Genomic DNA, 21,091 nt, shown 5'->3' on the forward strand with positions numbered 1-21,091 from the left:
TGTGCTGGGCGGTGCTTGGTGTCAGGACTCATGCCCTGTATGGCCTTCCTCCGTAGTCTGAACCCAGCCCATGGGCTTGGCACCACGGCCATGTGTCCCCCCCACCAACGGCCCACAGTGGAATCGTCTTCTCGAGTTTCTAGTAATTTTATCAGGGCTGCATCATGTTGCTAAGGCTAAAGATAACATCTCCCCGCTGGTAACTCTTTCCTGCCAGAGTCCCTGAGGCTGGACCCAGGCTGAGAGGAGGTCACAGGTATGGGATGAGCTTGGGGGCATAAGGGTCCACTGGGGAGAAGCAGGCTGGCTGGGGTGCCAGACAGTGCTGCAGGTGCACTGCCATTTGCCACTGTGAAAGGTGGAGTAGGAGCTGGGCCCTGGTCTGATTGTCCCCTGATACCTCCCACTAGGCCCTACTGACAAGCCCCAAGCCCGGAAGCAGGCACAGAGACGCACCCCTCCCAGGCCCGGCAGAGCGCCGGCCCGGCACAGGTCCACCTTAACTGGGCGGGGCACAGTGCCGATGCCATCTGTGCAGAGGCAGCCCGGGCCTGAGTGAGGACGGGCTTGCACACAGCACGCACAGCTTTTAGCCTGCCACCCTGGCTGGGTCTGCGGCCCCGCACCATGATCCAGGAGCCTGAGGGCCCCGGCTGGGGCTGGGGCTGGGACGGGGATGGGGATGATTGGGATGGCGCTGTGCTTGCCCTGTTGGCGCTGGCTGTGGTGGCTGCCACTGCACTGGCCTTGCACTGGTTTGGCTCGGGGCAGGACCAGGAAGCAGTAGGACCAGCACCCACAGACCCCCAGGCCCAGCCTTCTCAGGCGGGCGGAGCTGCGCCAGCACTGCCCCCAGAGTCCAAAGTCAGTGGCGTCGTCGAGGGACCCAGCTCAGGGCAGCAGAAGCCAGAGCCTCCCGGACGCAGCCAGGGGACTCCAGCTACAGCAAGTTCCCAGGACCAGCAGCCCCCGGGAAGTGGCGATCAGGCTGCTACAGCCGCACCTGCACTCAAGACACCCGACAAGGTGGCCGGCGGAGGAACCTTGGGACAGCAGCATGGTAATGCCACCCTGGAAGCCCCCCGAGGTAAAGGAAGGGAACATGTGAAGCCAGGAGCTGCCCTCCCAGGCAGGAGCGAACCTGGGGGGATACCTGCCCCTTTCCTGATACACTTCACTCCTCGGAGTCCAGGCAGACAGGTGGAGGCAGGAGGCGTCCGAGCCAAGGCGCCAGCTCACCAGGCCCGGGTCCACACAGTGGAACAGGACACCAGCTGCTGGCAGCAAGCTGTGGGGCCACTTGGCTCACTGGGGAGAGGCCCAGGCAGCCGGCCGTGGCAGGCAGATGACAGCTCAGGAGACAGAACCTACCGCCCCCTCAAGCTGGACCCCTTATGCCTGGGCACAGTGCTGAGCGTGTGGGATGCTGTGGATGCTACTGGCAGCCTCTCTTATCCCCAGAAGCTGCCCCTACCAGACACCATGCATTCTGGGCCCCTGACAGATGTCTCAGAAAGGGGGCTCAGAAAGAGCGGCCCCCAACCAGTCCCACTTTTAGCTCTGGACTCAGGGGCCAAAGCTGGTGAGAGCAAGGAGGCTGAGCCCTGGGCCCCCAGGGAATCTCAGGGGTCCCCAACCTCTGAGGAAGGCTGGCCCTGGGTGATAAGCGACGTCCTTGTCACCAGGAGTTTCAGCCAGGCCCCAGGCTCCATGGGCCCATGGCTAGAGGGGCAGGGGAACACAGTGGCCTGCATTGTGGGAAAGGCTGGGGCTGACGGCTCTGGAGAGCAGTCTTTCTTCAACTCAGGGCCAGGTGAGATGGAGAAGCAAGGGGACCACAGTATTGGAGAAGAGAGAGGTTCCCCACGAGGCCAGGGGGAACTGACAAGTGGGCAGGTGTCTGGTTGTCTGGACACAGGGAAGCCAGCTGCAGACAGCCTTAGTTTTGCTTCCTCTGCATGTCCCTCAGCCACGCCCCCCTTACCCACCCCTAAGTCCCTCTCACCCTCTGCTTCCCCGCTGGTATCACATCCCTACCCAGGCATCTTATCTGGAGCTTCGACTCTTATGACATCCTCTCCTTCGCCTTTGCCCTCCAGAGATGGCCAGGGTCCTGCTAAGGACCCTGCAGTTCTAGCCCCAGCCTCAGCTACAGCCCCAGCCTCAGCTGCAGCCCCAGCCCCAGCCGCAGCCCCAGCCTCAACTACAGCCCCAGCCTCAGCTGCAGCCCCAGCCCCAGCCCCAGCCGCAGCCCCAGCCTCAGCCGCAGCCCCAGCCGCAGCCCCAGCCCCAGCCGCAGCCCCAGCCCCAGCCGCAGCCCCAGCCCCAGCCTCAGCCCCAGCCCCAGCCCCAGCCCCAGCCCCAGCCGCAGCCCCAGCCGCAGCTGCAGCTGCAGCCCCAGCCTCAGCCCCAGCCCCAGCCCCAGCCGCAGCCCCAGCCCCAGCCGCAGCCCCAGCCGCAGCCCCAGCCGCAGCCCCAGCTCCAGCCCCAGCCCCAGCCCCAGCCTCAGCCACAGCCCCAGCCTCAGCACCAGCTGCAGCCCCAGCCCCAGCCTCAGCCGCAGCCCCAGCCCCAGCCTCAGCTGCAGCCCCAGCCCCAGCCCCAGCCCCAGCCTCAGCCATAGCCCCAGCTGCAGCCCCAGCCCCAGCCTCAGCTGCAGCCCCAGCCCCAGCCCCAGCTGCAGCCCCAACCCCAGCTGCAGCTCCAACCCCAGCCACAGCCTCAACTGCAGCTGCAGCCCTAGCCTCAGCACCAGCTGCAGCCCCAGCCACTGCCCCAGCTGCAGCCTCAACTGCAGCCACAGCCTCAGCTGCAGCCCCAGCCGCAGCTGCAGCTGCAGCCCCAGCCTCAGCCCCAGCCCCTGCCCCAGCTGCAGCCCCAACCCCAGCCGCAGCCTCAACTGCAGCTGCAGCCCCAGCCCCAGCTGCATCCCCTGCCCCAGCCCCAGCCCGAGCTGCAATTCCAGCCCCAGTTGCAGACACAACCACAGCTGCAGCTCCAGCTCCAGTTGCAGAACGAGCCTCAGCTGCAGTCCCAGCTGCAGCCCCAGCCCCAGTTGCAGAACCAGCCCCAGACCCAGCTGCAGCCCCAGCCCCAGTTGCAGAACCAGCCCCAGCTGCAGCCCCAGCCTCAGCTGCAGCCCCAGCCGCAGCCCCAATCCCAGCTGCAGCCTCAGCTGCAGCCCCAGCCCCTGCCCCAGCTGCAGCCCCAGCCACAGCCCGATCTGCAGTTCCAGCCCCAGTTTCAGAACCGGCCCCAGCTGCAGCTCCAGCACCAGTTGCAGCCCCAGCTGCAGCCCCAGCCCCAGGTGCAGAACCAGCCTCAGCTGCAGCTCCATGCCCAGCCCCAGCTGCAGCCACAGCCCCAGTTGCAGCTCCAGCCCCAGCTGCAGCCCCAGCCCCTGCCCCAGCTGCAGCCCCAGCCACAGCCCGATCTGCAGTTCCAGACCCAGTTTCAGAACCGGCCCCAGCTGCAGCTCCAGCCCCAGTTGCAAAACCAGCCTCAGCTGCAGCTCCAGGCCCAGCCCCAGCTGCAGCCACAGCCCCAGCCCCAGCTGCAGCTCCAGCCCCAGCCCCTGTCCCTGCCCCTGCCACAGCCCCACTAGCAGCCCCAACTCCAGCTGCACCCCTAGCCCCAGCCCCAGCCTTAGCTGCGGCCCCAGCTCCAGCCCCAGTAGCAGCCCCAGCTGCAGCTCCAGCCCCAGTTGCAGACCCAACCCCAGCCCCAGCTGCAGACCCAGCCCCTGTCCCTGCCCCTGCCACAGCTCCATTAGCAGCCCCAGCTCCAGCTGCGCCCCTAGCCCCAGCCCCGGCCCTAGCTGCAGCCCCAGCTACAGCCCCAGCTCCAGCTGCAACCCCTACCCCAGCCCCGGCCCTAGCTGTGGCCCCAGCTGCAGCCCCAGCCCCAGCTGCAGCCCCAGCCCGCGCACCCCATGGTCAATCAACGCCTGCATGTCAGGAGCCCAGTGTGGTTCTCTGCAAGGGCCACCAGGAGGGGCAGATCTCAACTAGCTGGGGAAACCTTATTTCAATGGTTCTTAGGAGTCACCCCTTCCCAAGGCAAGAGAGGCCCCAGGGGACAGCCCCAAGTGCAGCTCAGGAGAGCCCCAGAGAGCCCAGCGCTTCCACACCCTCTGAGAACACCCAGTCTAGTTCTCCCCCTGAAGGTGCCACCCCCAGCCTCGTGGACAGGGAGGGCTCCTCAGGGGCAGACACAGGGGGCCTGGCTAAGGCTCCCACCCCAGACCCCCATGCAGGCCCAAGAGGAGATGGAACGGAGGAGAAACGTCTGGACTTGCTGCTGCCCGAAGCTGCCGTGCCCATTGCTCCTTCACAGCAGCCTGAGTCCACAAAGCCTGGCCCTGCACCCACCCCCGCTGCCAGGCGGGACCCGCAGCCTGTACCCAGGCCTCGGAAACGCAGCATGTGCGAAATAGCCGAGAGTTCTGAGCGGAAGCTCAGCCAGGTGGCCCCGGGACAGGTGTCCGGGGAGAGGCTCAGCCCTGCGGGCAGCAGGGATGTCCTCACAGAGAAGCAGAAAGAGGACCGCAGGCTCATGGCGTTTCTGCAGAGGCGAGGGGCCTGGGGGGTGGCGGAGGGGCCCCCGAAGCCCGGCCCCTTGGCTGGGGAGCCAGCCCTGGCCTCGGCAGCAGCTATGCGGCGGCGGCTGGACCTGGGCAGCTGCCTGGATGTGCTGGCCTTCGCCCAGCAGCACGGGGAGCCCGGCCTGGCCCGGGACACCTATGCCCTGATGAGCGACAATCTGTTGCATGTGCTCAGGGACCCGAACCTCTACCGGCAGCTGAGTGCAGCTGACCGCGAGCGCATCCTGAGCATGCGCACTGGCCGGGGCCAGGCCGTGCTCGGCGTCCTCGTGCTGCCCAGCCTCTACCAGGTCAGCCGCGCAGGGCTCACGAGGGGCCTTCGTGGGGAGGACGCCCCCGCCGCGGGGCCTGCGTCCCAGCCTCTTTCATCGCACCTGCACGTGTTCCACCCCCGAGAGAAGGCATGGCGGCCGCTGACGCGGGTGCCGGAGGAGGCCCCGCTGCGGGGCTGCGGCCTCTGCACCATGCACAACTATCTGTTCCTGGCGGGCGGCATCCGTGGGTCGGGCGCCAAGGCCGTCTGCTCCAACGAGGTCTTCTGCTACAACCCTCTGACCGACACCTGGAGCCAAGTGCGGCCCATGCTGCAGGCCCGCGCCCAGCTCAAGCTGGTGGCCCTGGACGGGATGCTGTACGCCGTGGGCGGCGAGTGCCTGTACAGCATGGAGCGCTACGACCCCCGCACTGACACCTGGGCCTCACGCGCGCCCCTTCCTGCCGGCACCTTCCCCGTGGCACACGAGGCTGTGGCCTGCCGTGGGGACATCTACGTCACTGGGGGCCACCTCTTCTACCGTTTGCTCAGATACAGCCCCAGGAAGGATGCGTGGGACGAGTGCCCCTACAGCGCCAGCCACCGGCGTTCCAGCGACATGGTGGCGCTGGGGGGCTTCCTGTACCGCTTCGACCTGCTGCGTGGTGTGGGCGCCGCGGTCATGCGCTACAACACCGTGACCGGCTCCTGGAGCCGAGCCGCCCCCTTGCCCCTGCCGGACCCTGTCCCGCTGCGCTGCGCCGTGCTGGGCAACACCATCTACTGCCTCAACCACCAGGTCACGGCCACCTTCACGGTCTCCGAGGGAACTGCCCAGTTCCAGGCCAGGGAGCTGCAGCCCTTCCCCCTGGGGAACCAAGGGGTCCTCTGTCCGTTCATCCTGACTCTACCGCCCGCGGACCGGCTCCAGACTGCCCTCTGAGCCTCTACCGGGCACCAGGCACACCCTGGGCGGGGGAGTGAGTGTGGCTGTTGCGCAGGGAGGTGGCTGCTGCTGTCCCTGGGAAAGCTTTCCTCTTTGTCTCTGGGGCTAGGGTTACAGTAAGCCTCTTGTTTCCCCGTCCAACCCCTCCCCGCAGAGAGCCCGGCTCCCCGCACCTGCGGTCGGGTCGCTGGGAGCCCCTACCACCTCCTTTCTGATGAGTCCTTGCCCCACCGCCTGGAGGCATTCACAGACCCCTCCTGGAGGCAGAGCACCCCTTCCAGGGGCCGGGCGCCCCTCTCACAGCACCAACCACATTGCCTGTAAAACTGCCTTAGGGACACTGGTGCTCTTTGAGCCAGGGACCCACGCGTCCCCAAGGACCAGGACTGGCTGAGGAAGGAGATGGCTGGGAACACATTCGTGCTTCTCGAGGGTTCCACGCTGGCCAAGGGGCCTGTGTCAGGGTGGGAAGATGGAGCAGGGAGCAAAGAAGCCCCCAGAAAACATCCTTGCCGCTGGGGCTTTCTGCCCATCCTGGCTTGGCTCTCTCCAGAAACCACTCTTAGCCCTCCTTCATCTGATTGGTTCTCTGTATGTGAAACTGCTCTGCTGCCTGCAGCCCCCTGCCCATAACCCCAGCCCAGACCTGGCCATGACCACTCGGGCTTACGTCCCTCTGCAGCCTGTGGGGTCTGTGCCACCTGCTCAGCCCCTCCACTTCCCACCCCGCCGCCTACCCTTGTAGGGTGAGACCTGGGCTGCGCCATAGCTCTTCCCTTTGTTAGCTGTGTGGACTTGGACGAGACAGCTACCTTTGTGTCCTCACCTGTGAAGGGATGATGGACGTGTCACTCAGGAGAGCTGTGAGGACACCGGTCACCTAGGGGAGCACCTGGCATAGCCCAGGATACAGAACTGAAGAAGAGCGTTCCCTTTACCCACTTTGGACACTCCGTGGAAAGTAAATAAATCTGAACACTGCGGCCCATCCCACCCTCTGACCTGCTAGTCCCCGTCTGGCCCTTTGATTTTTATTCTGTGCTTGGCATGGAATCCGCGTGATTCACTGACTGCATCCTATAATTCCCATGTTTTGTTCACAAGGTTCACTGTGCAGCTGGGTGGGACAGAAGGGCCCTCAAATTGTGTTTGAAAATCAGTTTATTGAGAGACAAGTACTGTGCATGGCCCATGTCTGGGCCGCTGTTCTCGCCAGGCCGAGAAGGCCCCGCCCTCCATGCTCCGGGCGGCTGGGCGGCCAGGGGCTACTGCTCACGCTTGGTCTCGCTGAGCAGCTCCTGCCAGTTCTTCTCCATCTCCTCCTTGCAGCTGAGGAAGGCGTCCTCCAGTCGCCGCATGGCCTCGGCCAGCGAGGGGTTGGTGCGCATCACCACCATGTCGTAGGCCATCCAGGTGGCCTGCACTGTGACAACCAGAGGGGCCCTGGTCAGGCCCCAGGCTGGGCCACGGCTCCGGCGCCCCAGGGACCAGGACCGCTGAGCCAGCCACCACTCCAGGGAGAGAAAGCTGGCCGGCCACTTGCTACAGGCCTCACAACCCCCCATGAAAACCCCTCCCTACATTGAGCAGTCATGACAGCTCCCTAATCTCACGCGTCTTAACTTCCACACACATCAGCCATGACACTAAAGGGCTGGAGGCCAGTCTGAAGTGAAATGTCAGGGAAATCAGAGCAGACACGGTCCTTCTACCCACAGTTCACAACTAGTGGTTGCAGTGAGGCCCCAACAGTCCTAACAGCCACCCAGGCTCACACGCTCAGGTGGGCAGGACCACACCCCCTCCTGCAAGGCTCTGGGCCCCACGTCACCTGGTGCTCTGTGGCCTGGACACCTCTCGAGGCCAGTCCAGAGACTCCTCCTTCTGGGCAGCTTTGCCGTACCCCACAACAGGTGTCCTTTGTGCCCACCACTGCACTGACATCTTGCTTGCCCTCTCCCTTTGAGAGCAACTTGAGGGCAGTGACCCCTGGGCCTACAGGTGAGCGTGTGGTGCCTGCACAAGTCCGATGGAAGAGTACAGCACCCTACCTCCACACACTTCCCTCCACAGCACCCACCCCACTGAACGACAAAGAACAAGTGTCCTAGCCCTTCTGCATGACAGCCAACCACAGCAAATATGTCCCCTTAAAACTTCTCTTTGCTGGGCTAAAAAATACTGGATACTTTGGGAAACTGTCCTCAATTACCAAAGAGGAGATAGGCAGAGTGATTAATAATAAATGCACAGGTATATCTACAACCAAGGTCAGCGGCAGGGCAGACATGAAGTTTTATTGAAAGAAACATCTGTTTGGTTAGGGAGAAACTGTTTGAAATGGCATGTGCAGTGTATCAGCAGACAGAGGGCACGTGATCACACAGCGAGGGCACCAATTCTTGAACTATTGGAAGCATGCGAGTCACTTGGGACACCTGCTCAAGTGTAGACCACTTCCCTCCCATGACCCAGAGGTTCCTGTCCAGCAGGCAGGATGGTGCCTGGGAACCTGCATTCTAACATGCGTCTGGCTAACTGGCGCGGGGGGTGGCTGACCACTCTTCCCGACCAACTGGACAGCAGGTGGCCATAGACCTGGAGTCAGAGCAGTTTGCTTCCGCTCTCCACTTGCCAGGTGCGTGATCTGAACAAGAGATCTACTTGGGAGCCGCAACCTCCTCTTGTAAAGGACAACGTTCCAATGTCATGGCTTGCTGTGAAAATTAAACAAACACTATATGTAATCTGCCTAGCACATAGTAGGTGCTCAAGAAAGGAGAAAACCTTACTATAAAATAAATGAGGTATTCAGGGCAAAGAGTTAGGGTGGCTAAGAATTTCAAACACAGGTGAATCTCATGTAAGTCAACGCAGCAGCTGGAATTCTAGCGCTGAGCTTCCCAAGGCCAAAGCACAGAAGCAAACTTGCTCAGTCAGGAGACTCGGTGACCATAACATAAAAACAAAACGGTGGTTGGAGATGCGTTTCTCTATGGGTCTATTTTATGAGAAGTATAATGTAGTTGGACAGGCCTGTGATGGCCCCCTACCTTAATGCGAGGGGACTCTTCTGTGTCTATGGTTGAATCACGGGTAAGAAACCTGGTGGCACAGCAGCAAAGAAGTTCAGAAAAGACGACTGAATTAGACCCCAAAACAGCCTGCCAAGTGCAGACGTCCGCTGATTGGCTCCCAGGAAGAATGTTTAGAACGTGTAGAATAGGAAGGGCTTGACTCATCAGCACACCCTCCAGTAACCTAAGGCTCATGAGTCCTTCATCCTCGTAGGACGCGCTGCGCCCCTCCTTTGTGCTGGCACGTCCCTAAGGCAGCACTGACCAGTCTAAACCCTGCCTTCAGGAAGTGTCTATACTGGTTACAGGTGGAAGAGACAGATAAACATACAAGACAGACCGAGCAAGGTGCTGTGGAGGAAATCAGCAAGTGTGCTGTGACAGGAATGGGGTAGACCAGGTGCTGAGGGCAGGCCCTCTCACGGGCTTTCGGGAAGGCCTGTGCAGTACCCAGTCAAGGTTGTAATGTCTGGAGGGGCCTGAACAGCAGATATTGTGAGAGGTAAAATGGGGCTCACCGCCGTCCACTCTGATAACCCGCTGGGTGGGGCCAAGGTCCTCACATGGAAACAAAGAAAAAACGGTCAAGGTTACACGTAGACGCAGGAGTCAGTGAGGGACGAGGACAAAGTGTCCCAAACCTGCATAGGAGAAGGGAGCACTAGTGACGTGGTGAGTGGATTTACTTTGAGAGCCTGGAAAGTACAAGTGGAGGACAGGGAGCACAGGGAATGATGACAAGAGAGCCAGCTGACCAGGTGACAAAGGGATGAAGACACGCCTGCAGGTCACAGCCCAGGGCTAATTCACATCCCTGGCACAAGAGACCAAGCAGCGTTTATAATGTAAATGGTGACGTTCTACCCCCCCAAACGCCAGGGCACAAGGTGGTCTCACAGACACGCTCTACCAAGTTTTGAAAGAACAATTAATGCTTACCTAATACAAGTGATTCCAGAAATTAGGAAGAGAGGGAAGACTGATAATGTCACTATGTGGGCTGGTGTAAGTTTTTAAGAAAAGCATTATATAACATTATATAGAAGCATTCCATTGACGTTATAGAAAATTTGAGAATAGAAATAAGCAAACATAGAAACATAATTTACCCTAAGGGTTTATTCTAAAACCAAAGACAATAGGTCTATCTCACATGAATATAGAAGTAAAATGCTAAATATAACATGAGCTAATCAACTCTAACTGTGTTAAGATAGATAATTTGTTATGAGTTTGTAACAGAAATTCAAGGGTGGTTGAATATCAGAAAATCAATCTGTAATTAACTACATTAATAAAAACAGGGAAATCAGAGGTGCATCTCACTTAATGCAAAACAGGAAGTTAATAAAGTTTAATACCTATTTGTGATTTTAAAAAATCAAACTCTAATAAATTCAGAATAGAAGGAGACACCTTTAACTTACTAAAGGTGATATACGAAAAACTTACAGCAAACTTTATACATAATGGAGAAACTCTGGATACATCCCCTGTAAGACTAGTATCAAACAAGGACACCTCTAATAATGCTACTGATATTGGAGATGCTGGTAAATAGAGTAAAAAAAAATTTAAAGAAATAAGAGGTGTAAGGATTGGAGGGTAAGAGATAAAACTATCGGCGTTTGTAAATTATAAAAATCTATATATGAAATAATAACAGTCCAATAGCTAAATCAATCTTAAAAATAAAAGTTAAAATATGTCCTATTAGGTACCAAGACAATTCTTTTTAAAAAAGATTTTATGGGGAAGGGGAACAGGACTTTATTGGGGAACAGTGTGTACTTCCAGAACTTTTTCCAAGTCAAGTTGTTATCCCTTCAATCTTAGTTGTGGAGGGCGCAGCTCAGCTCCAGGTCCAGTTGCCGTTGTTAGTTGCGGGGGTGGGGGGGGTAGAGGGAGTGGAAGGTAGGGGGGTTGGGGAGGATGAGGCAGGCAAAGTCCACCATCCCTTGTGGGAGTCAAGGAATTGAACCGGCGACCTTGTAGTTGAGAGCCCACTGGCTCATGTGGGAATTAAACTGGCAGCCTTCGGCGTTAGGAGCACGGAGCTCCAACCGCCTGAGCCACTGGGATGGCCCCTATCAAGACAACTTATAAATCCCTATTTTAAAAAATAGTGTGGTAGATGGGGCTGGCCCGGTGGCTCAGGCGGTTGGAGCTCCGTGCTCCTAACGCCAAAGGCTGCTGGTTCGATTCCCACATGGGCCAGTGGGCTCTCAACCACGAGGTTGCCGGTTCGACTCCTCGACTCCCATAAGGGATGGTGGGCTGCGCCCCCTGCAACTAGCAACGGCAACTGGACCTGGAGCTGAGCTGCGCCCTCCACAACTACGATTGAAAGGACAACTTGACTTGGAAAAAATCCTAGAAGTGCACACTGTTCCCCAATAAAGTCCTGTTCCCCTTCCACAATAAAAAAGAAAAAAGAAAGAAAATCTTAACAAAAATTACAAAAGGCAAGTTATACAAACTATTTTAATATTATTTAATCTGTGGTTGCTTCTATGTTGATAAAAACATACTTTTGCCATCTGCTACACGGTTTAAAAATGTTTAAAAAAGACTTATATTACCCCTAAATTAGACAACTGTGCAGAACATTTATATGAAAATGGAATTATAAAGAGGAAAATATGTAAAACTAAAAATAAGGAAAGAATCAGATAAAGGGGCAAAAAACGGGCCTCACACCAGTCACGGAATGATATGGAAAAGCGCCGAGGGAGGGATATGAGGCCGCGCCCGAGAAAAACCTCATTTACGCCAAGCAGATGTAGGCTGCATGGACTTCCTCTTACTCTGGGACAAGGCAAGTGCACAAACCTTCCAAGAAGTGTAGCTGCTTAAATACAACAGTTGTGTGTATCAGACAACCTTACATATACTTAGAAGTCTTTACAAAAAAATTAAACAATTGTCAAAGCTGAGTCTTTTATGTGACTTGTTTCAATATAAACACCTGTGAACCTTGTCTCTAAGGTGAGAGAGCATTTCTTATAACACTAGTACCTTAGCAATATTACAGTAGTAATGTTAATTTACTTAGCTATTATTACTTAATAACTTCTTAAAACTATTATCTTAATTATTATTGGAATATTTGCCAAAGAGAGAGTCTCTAGTGGATCTAAATAAAAACGCAGTATACAGCCTAGTTTCTGTGGCATATCAGATGGTTTAGAATTAGATGTTAAACAGGAACACAGGGCTGGCCCAGTGGCTCAGGCGGTTGGAGCTCCGTGCTCCTAACTCCGGAGGCTGCCATTTCGATTCCCACATGGGCCAGTGGGCTCTCAACCACAAGGTTGCCGGTTCGACTCCTGCAAGGGATGGTGGGCTGCGCCCCCTGCAACTAGCAACAGCAACTGGACCTGGAGCTGAGCTGCGCCCTCCACAACTAAGACTGAAAGGACAACAACTTGAAGCTGAACAGCACCCTCCACAACTAAGATTGAAAGGACAACAACTTGACCTGGAAAAAAAAAAAAGTCCTGGGAATACATACTGTTCCCCAGTAAAGTCCTGTTCCCCTTCCCCAATTAAAAAAAAAAAAAAGGAACACAGAAAATTAGGAGAAAATATAAGTATTTCACTGATCTCGGATTAGGGATCCAAGCAATGTGAGTAAATCAGAAGTAAAATATTGATAGATTTCCCCCTACATCAGACTTCTGTTTACCAAAGATCCATACGAAATTAAATAGCAAACTGGGGAAAATATTTACTATAATTTCGATCAGACTTTCGTCTTACTGCATAAAGAGCTCTTACAAATCAGTAAGAGATCCTATCACAGAAATCTGTTATTCCTTTCTTGTTCTCAGTGCCAAGTCTGAGTTAAGGCTAGTAGCTCCTTTTTTAGCCTTTAGTTTAGCAAACACTTCCTAATTGGTCTTCCTGTTTCCAGTCTTCCCTCTCCAAACCATCCCTCACTCTGTTACCAGAGGTTATCTTTCTGAAACACAAGTATCTTCCTTGAAATCCCAAAGGGCTCCCTCTCACCTAGACAAGGAAGGTAAAATGCCTTCGCTTGGCACTGAAGACCTTCTGGGCTTTCGGCCTCTCCTTTCTGCCACCGTGTGAACCCACGCGCCCGTCTGGCTCCCTGACTCCGCCAGGCTTGCCCTCCTGGCACACGGCCCTGACCGCCTCTTCTGCAGGACTGTCCTTCTCTCCGCCAGCACCCATTCCTGTCTGCCCAGTCTCTACTCCATCCCTAATGCTCTGCTCAAAGCCTCACGTGCCTCCTGAGCAGTCAGCTCTCCTCCCTCTGCCGCCTGACCCAGTACCCAGTACTCGGTCTGCACCCTCATTAGCATTTCCCAGATTACAATTTTAACATAAAACAAAAACATGTTTTAATTTTAATTTATATATTTAAATTACAATTGTTCATCTTTCTTGATGTCTTTTCTGGCTTCCACCTACTTCTCTAATGAAGGAGCATCTATTCAATTTTATATTACTAGACTAGCACATAGTGGGTGCTCAGTAAATGGTGTTAACTGAGAGAATATTTAATTAGGTTGAAGGAATTATGTAGTTTAAAATAGAAAATGAATTACAGGACATTTTTTAAGGTAGTTTAAAACATGCATAAAACTTCCAAGTGCACAGGCAAAAATATTGCAAACATTTCTAAGTAGAAATTTTCTAAAGCCTATTGTAATAAATGGAAATTATTTGCAAACTTATAATGCCTTTAAAAATAGTTTGTTTTCACTTGAGTAGAGTATACATGCTTTCTAAAATGTGTTTTACGTTATGATTTTCTCTAGCAAAACTCAGGGTCACAAATTATACAAAGTAGTAAAGAATAAATTAAAGAAATTATAATGGTATCACTGCTACTGCTGGTTACCACTTAGTGGAAATGCGTTGAATAAAATAACAGACCAACATTCTTTTCCAAAAATGGAGAAACCTGTTCCAGTTTACTGCACTTTCCCCCACTGAGGGTACCTCCCATTTCAGAACCTTACCAATCCTAGCACTATTCCTCTGAACTCTTTTTCTTTGAATGACTCACAGAAAAAAGTTCCCATTCTGCTCACAGGTGTTATGCTAACATCATTTCTCATTCGCTGAGTACTTGAGCGTGGGTCTGGTACCCAGTTGGCACCACCACCAACTGGTGCCCAGTTATAAAAGGCAAAGTCACTATTTCTGCCCTCAAGAGGTAACTGTCCGGTGGCAGAAAGAAGATGCACACACATATAAAATCAGAAAACAATTCAGGACAATATTCAGTGGTAAGTGTCAAGTTCTGTGGTACAACAGTTACCTGGTGGTCAGGGAGGGAAGGCCTTGTTAAGAGGCACAGGATTTGAGTTCAGAAGTCTAGGGAGGGTCTGAGCTCTTGGAATGAAAGGGGAAGACACCCTGTCTGGGAAATCAGCCTACCTGAGATTTTCTCCATTTCCTCCAATAGCTTTTCCAAGTCTTTATTCAGGTCTGACAGCATTTTCAGCATGTTGTCATAGTTTCTTTCCCCAGGGTCAGAATCAGCCATCTAGGTAGTGAGACAGACCGATGTGTTAATTCCAGCTCCTCTACTCACACCTGGGTAGTCCAAGCTGGAAACCAGAGGTTATCTTTAATACCTCTTCTCTTGTCTTCCTGACCCAAGGGGTCATTGAAACTCATGAATTTTACTTATCCAAGGAATAAATATTTAATCATCTGTGGGAGCCACCAGTGAGCTGCTGTGGAGCTCACACCCCGGCCCAGCCCCCTGGGGTCTCTCCTGTCAGCCCCTCCCTCCCTCCAAGGTTGCTGCTTTAATTGAGGTCCATACTGTCACCCACCATTGGTTACAGACTCACTGAGCACCTACTATGTGCCAGACACCACTATTAGGGCTCTGGGTACTTCAGTGTGTCTGTGGGTCCAGACAGACAAAACCTCTGCTCTCATGGAGCTTCCGTTCCAAGGGGAGAGACAGATAATGACAGGTTTGTAAAAATACCTTCAGGCTGTGGTCACTGATACAAAGAACAGAAAATGGGGTTGTGTAATAAAGATGCTTTCATGGGGGCAGGGGCTTTAGCTTGCAGAGTCACAGACAGCCTTTCTAAGGCAGGACATTTGAACTGACACTTGAATAACAAAAAGGAGTTGGCAGAGAAGATCTAGGGGAAGAGTTCTAAATGGGGGAGTGGCTCAAGAAAAGGTGGGAGTGGCCCTGGTGTGTTGTAAGGATGGAAAGAAGCTGCAGGATGGGGTTGAGAAGAGTGGTAGGGATGAGAGCAGCTAAGCAGGCAAGAGCTTCAGTGTTTCTTTGAGCGTGAGGAAAAGCCACTGGAGGTTGAGAGGAGGGGATTATGTGACTATGTCTTAAGACAATGAACTTCATCTGTTTTGGGAAAATGGACTGTTGCAGAAGGTTGACAGGAGGCAAGAGTGGGAAGACCCGTTACTCAAGAGAGCACCAGAGAGGTCCAGAGATGACGGCGGCTGGAACTAGGGTGGTGATGATGTCACTGGTAAGAAGTGGGCTACCTTTTGGAAGATGAGCCAACGGAATGTGGAGAGGATCTGATGGGTCTAGGTTTGCTGGGGCAAGTGAGGGAAGACAGAAATCCAAATGACTCTTAATTTTGGTGAGAACAACCAGATGGATGGTGGTGCTGACTGAAACGGGGAGGACTAGGAGAGGAGCGGGTCAGGAGGGAAACCCAGCGCTCTGCTTTGAACATGTGACTATGAGAAGCCTATCAGGCCTCCACCGGGAGATGTGAAAAGGCAGGTGAACAGACGGGCCTGGAGTTCAAGAGAAAGGTTGGAGCTGAAAATAAGAAGCTTGGAACTCATGGTGCTCACTCTCTTCACCTTGCCCTTAGAATATCGTCAGAGACTCCGAACTGGTCTCCTTGCCTGTAGCTCCATCTCATCCAATCCGTTTTCCAGCTCACCTCCAGAATGACTTTTCCTAATATGTAAATCTGACCGTGTCACTCTGTTTGAAATCCTTCAGCAGCTCCCCATTTCTTTCAGGATAAAATGTAATCTTTTTATTACAGATATAAAGTCCTTCATAGGCTTCCTGCTGACTGCTCCATTCTCATCCCATTCTGAGTTGTTTAAACTGAAGAAAGCCCTGAGAGATCCAGAGTCTGATCAGATATTATTTAACATCTACAAGAGTTGTGTATTTCCAAGAGATGTGATGAAAAAAGATCCAGGAAAATCACATAAAACTCTGTAATGGTAAAAAATGTCTAGTTTTTGTTTTTTTACAAAAAGTGCTAAAGAATTGCAAAATGGAATAAAATAATTCTATCATGTGGGTGGTTACAAAAACCTGTGTGAGGACAAATAACTGGGCAATGACATAACTCACACCTAAGTTGTATGGGCTACTTGCTCAATTTATTAAGTTATAAAGTTCCAACTATTTTCTTTTATCCATATATTCAACACATATTTTTGAGCACCACTTTAGATTTTGAAGATACACAGTGATCAAAACAGATTAAAATCCTTGGTCTCACGAAGTTATAATCTAGTGGGGAGAGGAGAAAATAAGATTAACTAGTGAAATAAATATAAGGAGGGGGTACAGTACCAAGGAGAGAAAGTCAACCAGAGATGGAGGGTAGGAGAGTATGCAGGGTGGTGGCTGCAGTTTAAATAAGTGTGTAGGGGAGGCCTCCCTGAAGTGATTTGACTAGAGACCTGCAGGAAGTGAGAGTGAGCCACATAGACATCTGGGAGCGTATTCCAGGCAGAAAGAACGGGAAGAACAGAGGCCCGAGATAGGAGCCTGCAGGATGAACTGGAGGGAGAGCACTATGGGCAATGTAGTCAGTAGAGAGAGAACGAAGTGGAGAGTCGTGGAAGTTGGGTTGAAACATGGGGGTTGGGATTCTGGTGGGCCTTGAAGGCCACCAAAAAGACTCTGGGAGCCTGGAGGTTGCTAATCTGATTTACACGTTAATAAATCACTAGGTTAAAGAGAATAGCTTGTATGGACAGGGGTGAGGCAGGGAGACCAGTTAGGGGACCAGTGGAATAAGCCAGGCAAGAGATGGCAGCTCAGGCCAGGAAGAACTATGAAGGAGGACGATTCAGAGTACATTTTGAGGGAAGAGCAGCAAGATTTGCTGATGAGTCCATGTGGAACCAGGGATGACACGGAGGTTTCTGACTCAGCAACCAGAAAGGGAGGTGCCACTAGCTGAGATGGGGGAAGACTGGAGGAGCTGGTCTGCACGGGGAAGAAAGAACTCAGTTTTGAATATATTAAAGTTTAAGAAGCCTATGAGGCATCCAAGTAAGAATGTTTAGTAGGCACGTGGATGAATGAATTCAGGGAAAGGGGGAGCTAGAGAGAGAAATGTGGGAACCATCAGCATACAGATGATGACAACAGGTGAGATCAAGAGAGAGAATGCAGATGAAGAAGAGGCCCCAGGTGGGGAGGGTGAAGCGGAGAGGAGGCTGTGGCAGCATGCCAGGAAAGGATGGCAGAGCTTGGACCAGAGTGTTAGAGGTGGAAGCAGTGAGCACTGACTGGGTTCTCGGTATGTTGTGAAAATGGAACCAAGAGTATTTGCTGACATCCAAGTGGAAAGATGAATCTGCAGTGTGGTGAAATGCCGGCTAAACATCCACATAGGGGGTCACTGGAGTATAGATGGCCTTTAAAGCCATGGGATGAGTTGAGATCACCTAGGAAGTGAGGGTAGATGGAATGGAGGGATGAGCCAGCCCAATATTTAGAATTTGGGAAGATGAAGAGGAACCAGCAAAGATGACTGGAAAGAAGCACCCCATGGGGTGGAAGAGACGGACGTCTTGGAAGCCAAGTGAAGAAAGTAAACACTGATCAAGTATGCCTCAGATCACATAGCATAAGGAATAAAAAGTGACCACTGGATTTGACCATCTGGAGGTCACTGGTGACCTTGACAGGAGCTGTTTTCATGAAGTGTCAGGGATAAAATCCTGACTGAAATGTGTTTTTCTAAAGAAAAAGGAAGAGAAGTAGAAACTTGTGTGATTTGGTTCAAAGAGAAGCAGAGAAATGGGCCGGCAGCCTGGAATGTAGTGTGGACTCACAGTGTCTGTTTTAAGTTGGGAGATGTTACACCAGTGTCAAATATTCCAATGGGCCCAGGGAAATCCGGACATTTGATGTGGGGGTCATTGGCCATCTCAGTAAGACCTGTTTCAGGAGACCAGAAATGTAGCAACAAGATTTCCATGAATAAAGAATTAATGTATCATTAGACAAGACGGGTAGGGCATGTGAGGAGGGTAGGGAAAATGGGAGACAGCAGGGGATACAGAGTGAAGGTTTCTGTTTTTTGAATACACAAAGGCAGAGATGGGCCTGTCCTTAAGCAGTTTGGAGAGGGCTAGTTGAACAGAAAAGGCAGAAGAGTCACGAAAGGATAGCTGACAGTGCAGGGACCGCAGGGCAGGCTGGGTGGGGCTGGGTGGGTAAGGTCCAGGCGGTCCAGGTTCAGGCCTGAGGCCTCCAGCTTGCCCATGAATCTCCACGAAAGGTTTTTCTTTTAAGAAGATTGGTCCTTGATCCGAGGAGAATAACACTGGTTTGGCAAAGTTGTGTGGGTCCCTAGAGATGTTTAGACACGCAGCCAGAGGCCACATGGCTGCACAGGACCCTCAAGACCCAGGAGGTGGAGAGGACATGCAGTGTACCTGTCCCTGGACTTTGGACAAGGTGAGAGTGGCTTAGCGGTGTGTAAGGCATGGGGACAGGCCCAGGCCTAGAGGGACATGTAGTTGAGGGGCAGGGCGGGTAGACTGGGGGCGGAGGCTGTGGCAGAGTGATGTGGTGTCTCAGAGGGGGGATGGGTCTGAAAGAGACCCAGAAGGTAGGTGGAGGTGAGGGAGGCCGTGGGGCTGGAGTCCACGCCCAGGCTGAGGGCAAGGGCTGCGTGGGCGGCGGGAGGGTGGGGGAGGGGGAGCTGGCGTGGGGACCAATGTGTGTGTGTGTGTGAAGGGCTGAGGGACGGCGTTCTGGGGACTGAGAAGCCTGGCAGAGCTGAACCTCAGGGTCCCGGTTGAAGGAAGGGAGAACAGCACCTGGGATCCGAGTTAGTGAGAAAGCAGAGGTGAGGCGCCTGGGTCAGACTCCCGGGGAGGGTGCGCAGTGGGCGCCCTGGGGTGGGAGGCCGACGGTCTGGGCCATTCCTGGGGTGCACGAGAGGGAATTCGCGGCGTGTAGTGCATGGAGTCCAGAAGTGCCAGTGTGGGGGGCGACAGGCGACAGAGAGGTTCGGGTGTGTAGACTCCAGGATCCGCGACGTGCGCAGAGGGGTCGGGGTGAGGGGTGAAGGGCCTGCCGTGAGGCGGCGGGCGTAGCTGGGTAGGGGCGGCGTCGTGGCTGGGGACCGAGAGCGTCGGGGAGGCGTCGTGGCCGGGGGTGGGGGACCGAGAGCGCTGGGACGGCCCAGGACCTCCACGCCGGCGGGCCTCACTCACCTCCCGCTCCGCCGTCTACTCCGCTGCCGCCGAGGCCGGCAGAGACCTGAGGAGGCTCCTCCGTACGACGCCCCGCCCCTTTCCGTTACCAGACCCGCCCCCAGAACTGGCCTCTTGTCCTCATTGGCTGGTGTTCTGGAGGGGGCTGCGAGCACGTGACTGCGCTTGCTCCAGGCAGGAACCAAGTCCCGGCCTCGAGGTCTCATTGGCTGGTGTTCAGAGCGGAAGGGGCGGGGCCACCTCAGGCTGATCCAGCACGTGAGTCTTGCAGTCTCAGGCCTTGATGGAGGAGGGGCTGATGGGTACGGAGGCTAGAGCTGAGCTAAGGGGGCACCCCAAGTCCTGGTCGTTGTGTTCCTCCTCTTGGCTCCTTTAGGGGGAGGCCATGAACACAGGGTCCCGTCTGTCTGCTTGACCACTGTGTCCCCAGTGTCCAGGACAGCACTTGGCACAGCAGGTGCAAGTGGACATTTGTTGGATGAGAAACTGGATGCCTGAATATTTGGTCTTCACGACCACCATGCGTGGCCCACATTGCTGCGTCTGTCTAACCAGAGGACCACACTGAGACTCAGGGAGATGAGGCAGGGGCCCAAGTACATGCAACTGGGAAGTGCGAGCACCGCTTCCAGCCCAGGTCTGCCAGGTGGCGCTGGCCTCCAGGTAGTAGAAACACAAATCACTGAGCAGGGACAGGTGAGAGTAGCTCCGCCATCAGAGAGGCTGCACATACAGCTGTGATGGAGAAGAGGCTAGAGAGATCACTCGGGCCTCTATAGGCCAGTCCAAACAGCTCAGTCTTTAGGGGGTGACGGGCACCTTAGAGGTGTGGTCAGCAGAGCAGTGACATGGCGAAGATGCCTCTCTGGCTGCTGGAGGGAGGATAGGGTTGGAACCAGCTGTTGCTGTTGTTTGAATCAGGGATGTTGGAGGTGTGGGGGTTGGTCATGGGGGAGGGAAGTAGAAGCCATTTAGAAGGTGACTTGACAGGGCTTGTAATGTGGGAAGTGAGGGAGAAAGAAGGAATGGGTTCGTGGCCGGAGGGCGAGGGAAGATGGGGAAGAGTGGGATAGAAGCCATTGGAAGGCTGTCAATTTCGTGTTTAAACACCTTGTGTTTGAGATTCCTGACAAATATGGGGCCCACTGAATGTTCTCTCAGGGATTCCCATCCTTAGCAGACTGATTGCAGAGCTAGAGCTCAGCCAGGCAGTTCTGGACACACAGTGAGTCCTTGCCCATCTACTGAGTTGTCTGCTGCCACACCCTCCCCAAGCTGCCAGGTTCCTGCCCCTTCTGAACTTGGTTCTCTGGCTGTCCCTTCCCACCTGTGAGCCACCCTGCATACCTCCAATCATTCCGCCATTTGCTTTGACTGCCCAGAAAAGCATGCATCAGGAATAACTCTAATGGGCAAGGAAGGCAGCTTCAGGGAGGTGTAGGAGTTTGCCAGCCTGAGGGAGCATAGGATTTCGGGCAGAGGTTTCAGTGAAGGCAAAGGCAGGGGTGTGGATGAGCCTGCCATCTTTAGGGGATGGAGAGTGTGGCTGGGCTCCAGGTTCTCGGGGAGCAGCAGAGGAAACTCAGAGGTCAGTTGGATTAGAATGTGAGGGGCCTGGAGTATCCTGCCAGCAGATGGAGGGGGGCTGTCTTAAACACCCCACAGAGCCCAGCCCAAGAAGGAGGGGTGCTCAAGAAACCCAGAGATGTCAGTCTGGTCTGCCCACGCCCTTGTGCTTCTGAAACCCG

General features: G+C 54.2%; 2 protein-coding genes across 2 annotated transcripts; one reads left to right on the top strand and one right to left on the bottom strand.

The window, feature by feature from the left end:
• Positions 1-244: 244 nt before the first annotated feature.
• KLHDC7B (kelch domain containing 7B) lies at positions 245-6,788 on the top strand. Its single transcript, XM_074324947.1, has 2 exons — positions 245-2,239; positions 2,858-6,788. Exons 1-2 carry the CDS (start codon positions 628-630, stop codon positions 5,797-5,799), a joined length of 4,554 nt encoding a protein of 1,517 aa, XP_074181048.1. The 5' UTR covers positions 245-627; the 3' UTR covers positions 5,800-6,788.
• Positions 6,789-6,945: 157 nt separating this feature from the next.
• On the bottom strand, positions 6,946-19,496 carry SYCE3 (synaptonemal complex central element protein 3). Its single transcript, XM_019717804.2, has 3 exons — positions 19,344-19,496; positions 14,292-14,400; positions 6,946-7,225 (listed from the first exon to the last, which is right to left on the bottom strand). Exons 2-3 carry the CDS (start codon positions 14,398-14,400, stop codon positions 7,068-7,070), a joined length of 267 nt encoding a protein of 88 aa, XP_019573363.1. The 5' UTR covers positions 19,344-19,496; the 3' UTR covers positions 6,946-7,067.
• Positions 19,497-21,091: the final 1,595 nt, after the last annotated feature.

Source organism: Rhinolophus sinicus, linkage group LG02, assembly GCF_036562045.2.
Source record: "Rhinolophus sinicus isolate RSC01 linkage group LG02, ASM3656204v1, whole genome shotgun sequence".
NCBI lineage: Eukaryota > Metazoa > Chordata > Mammalia > Chiroptera > Rhinolophidae > Rhinolophus > Rhinolophus sinicus.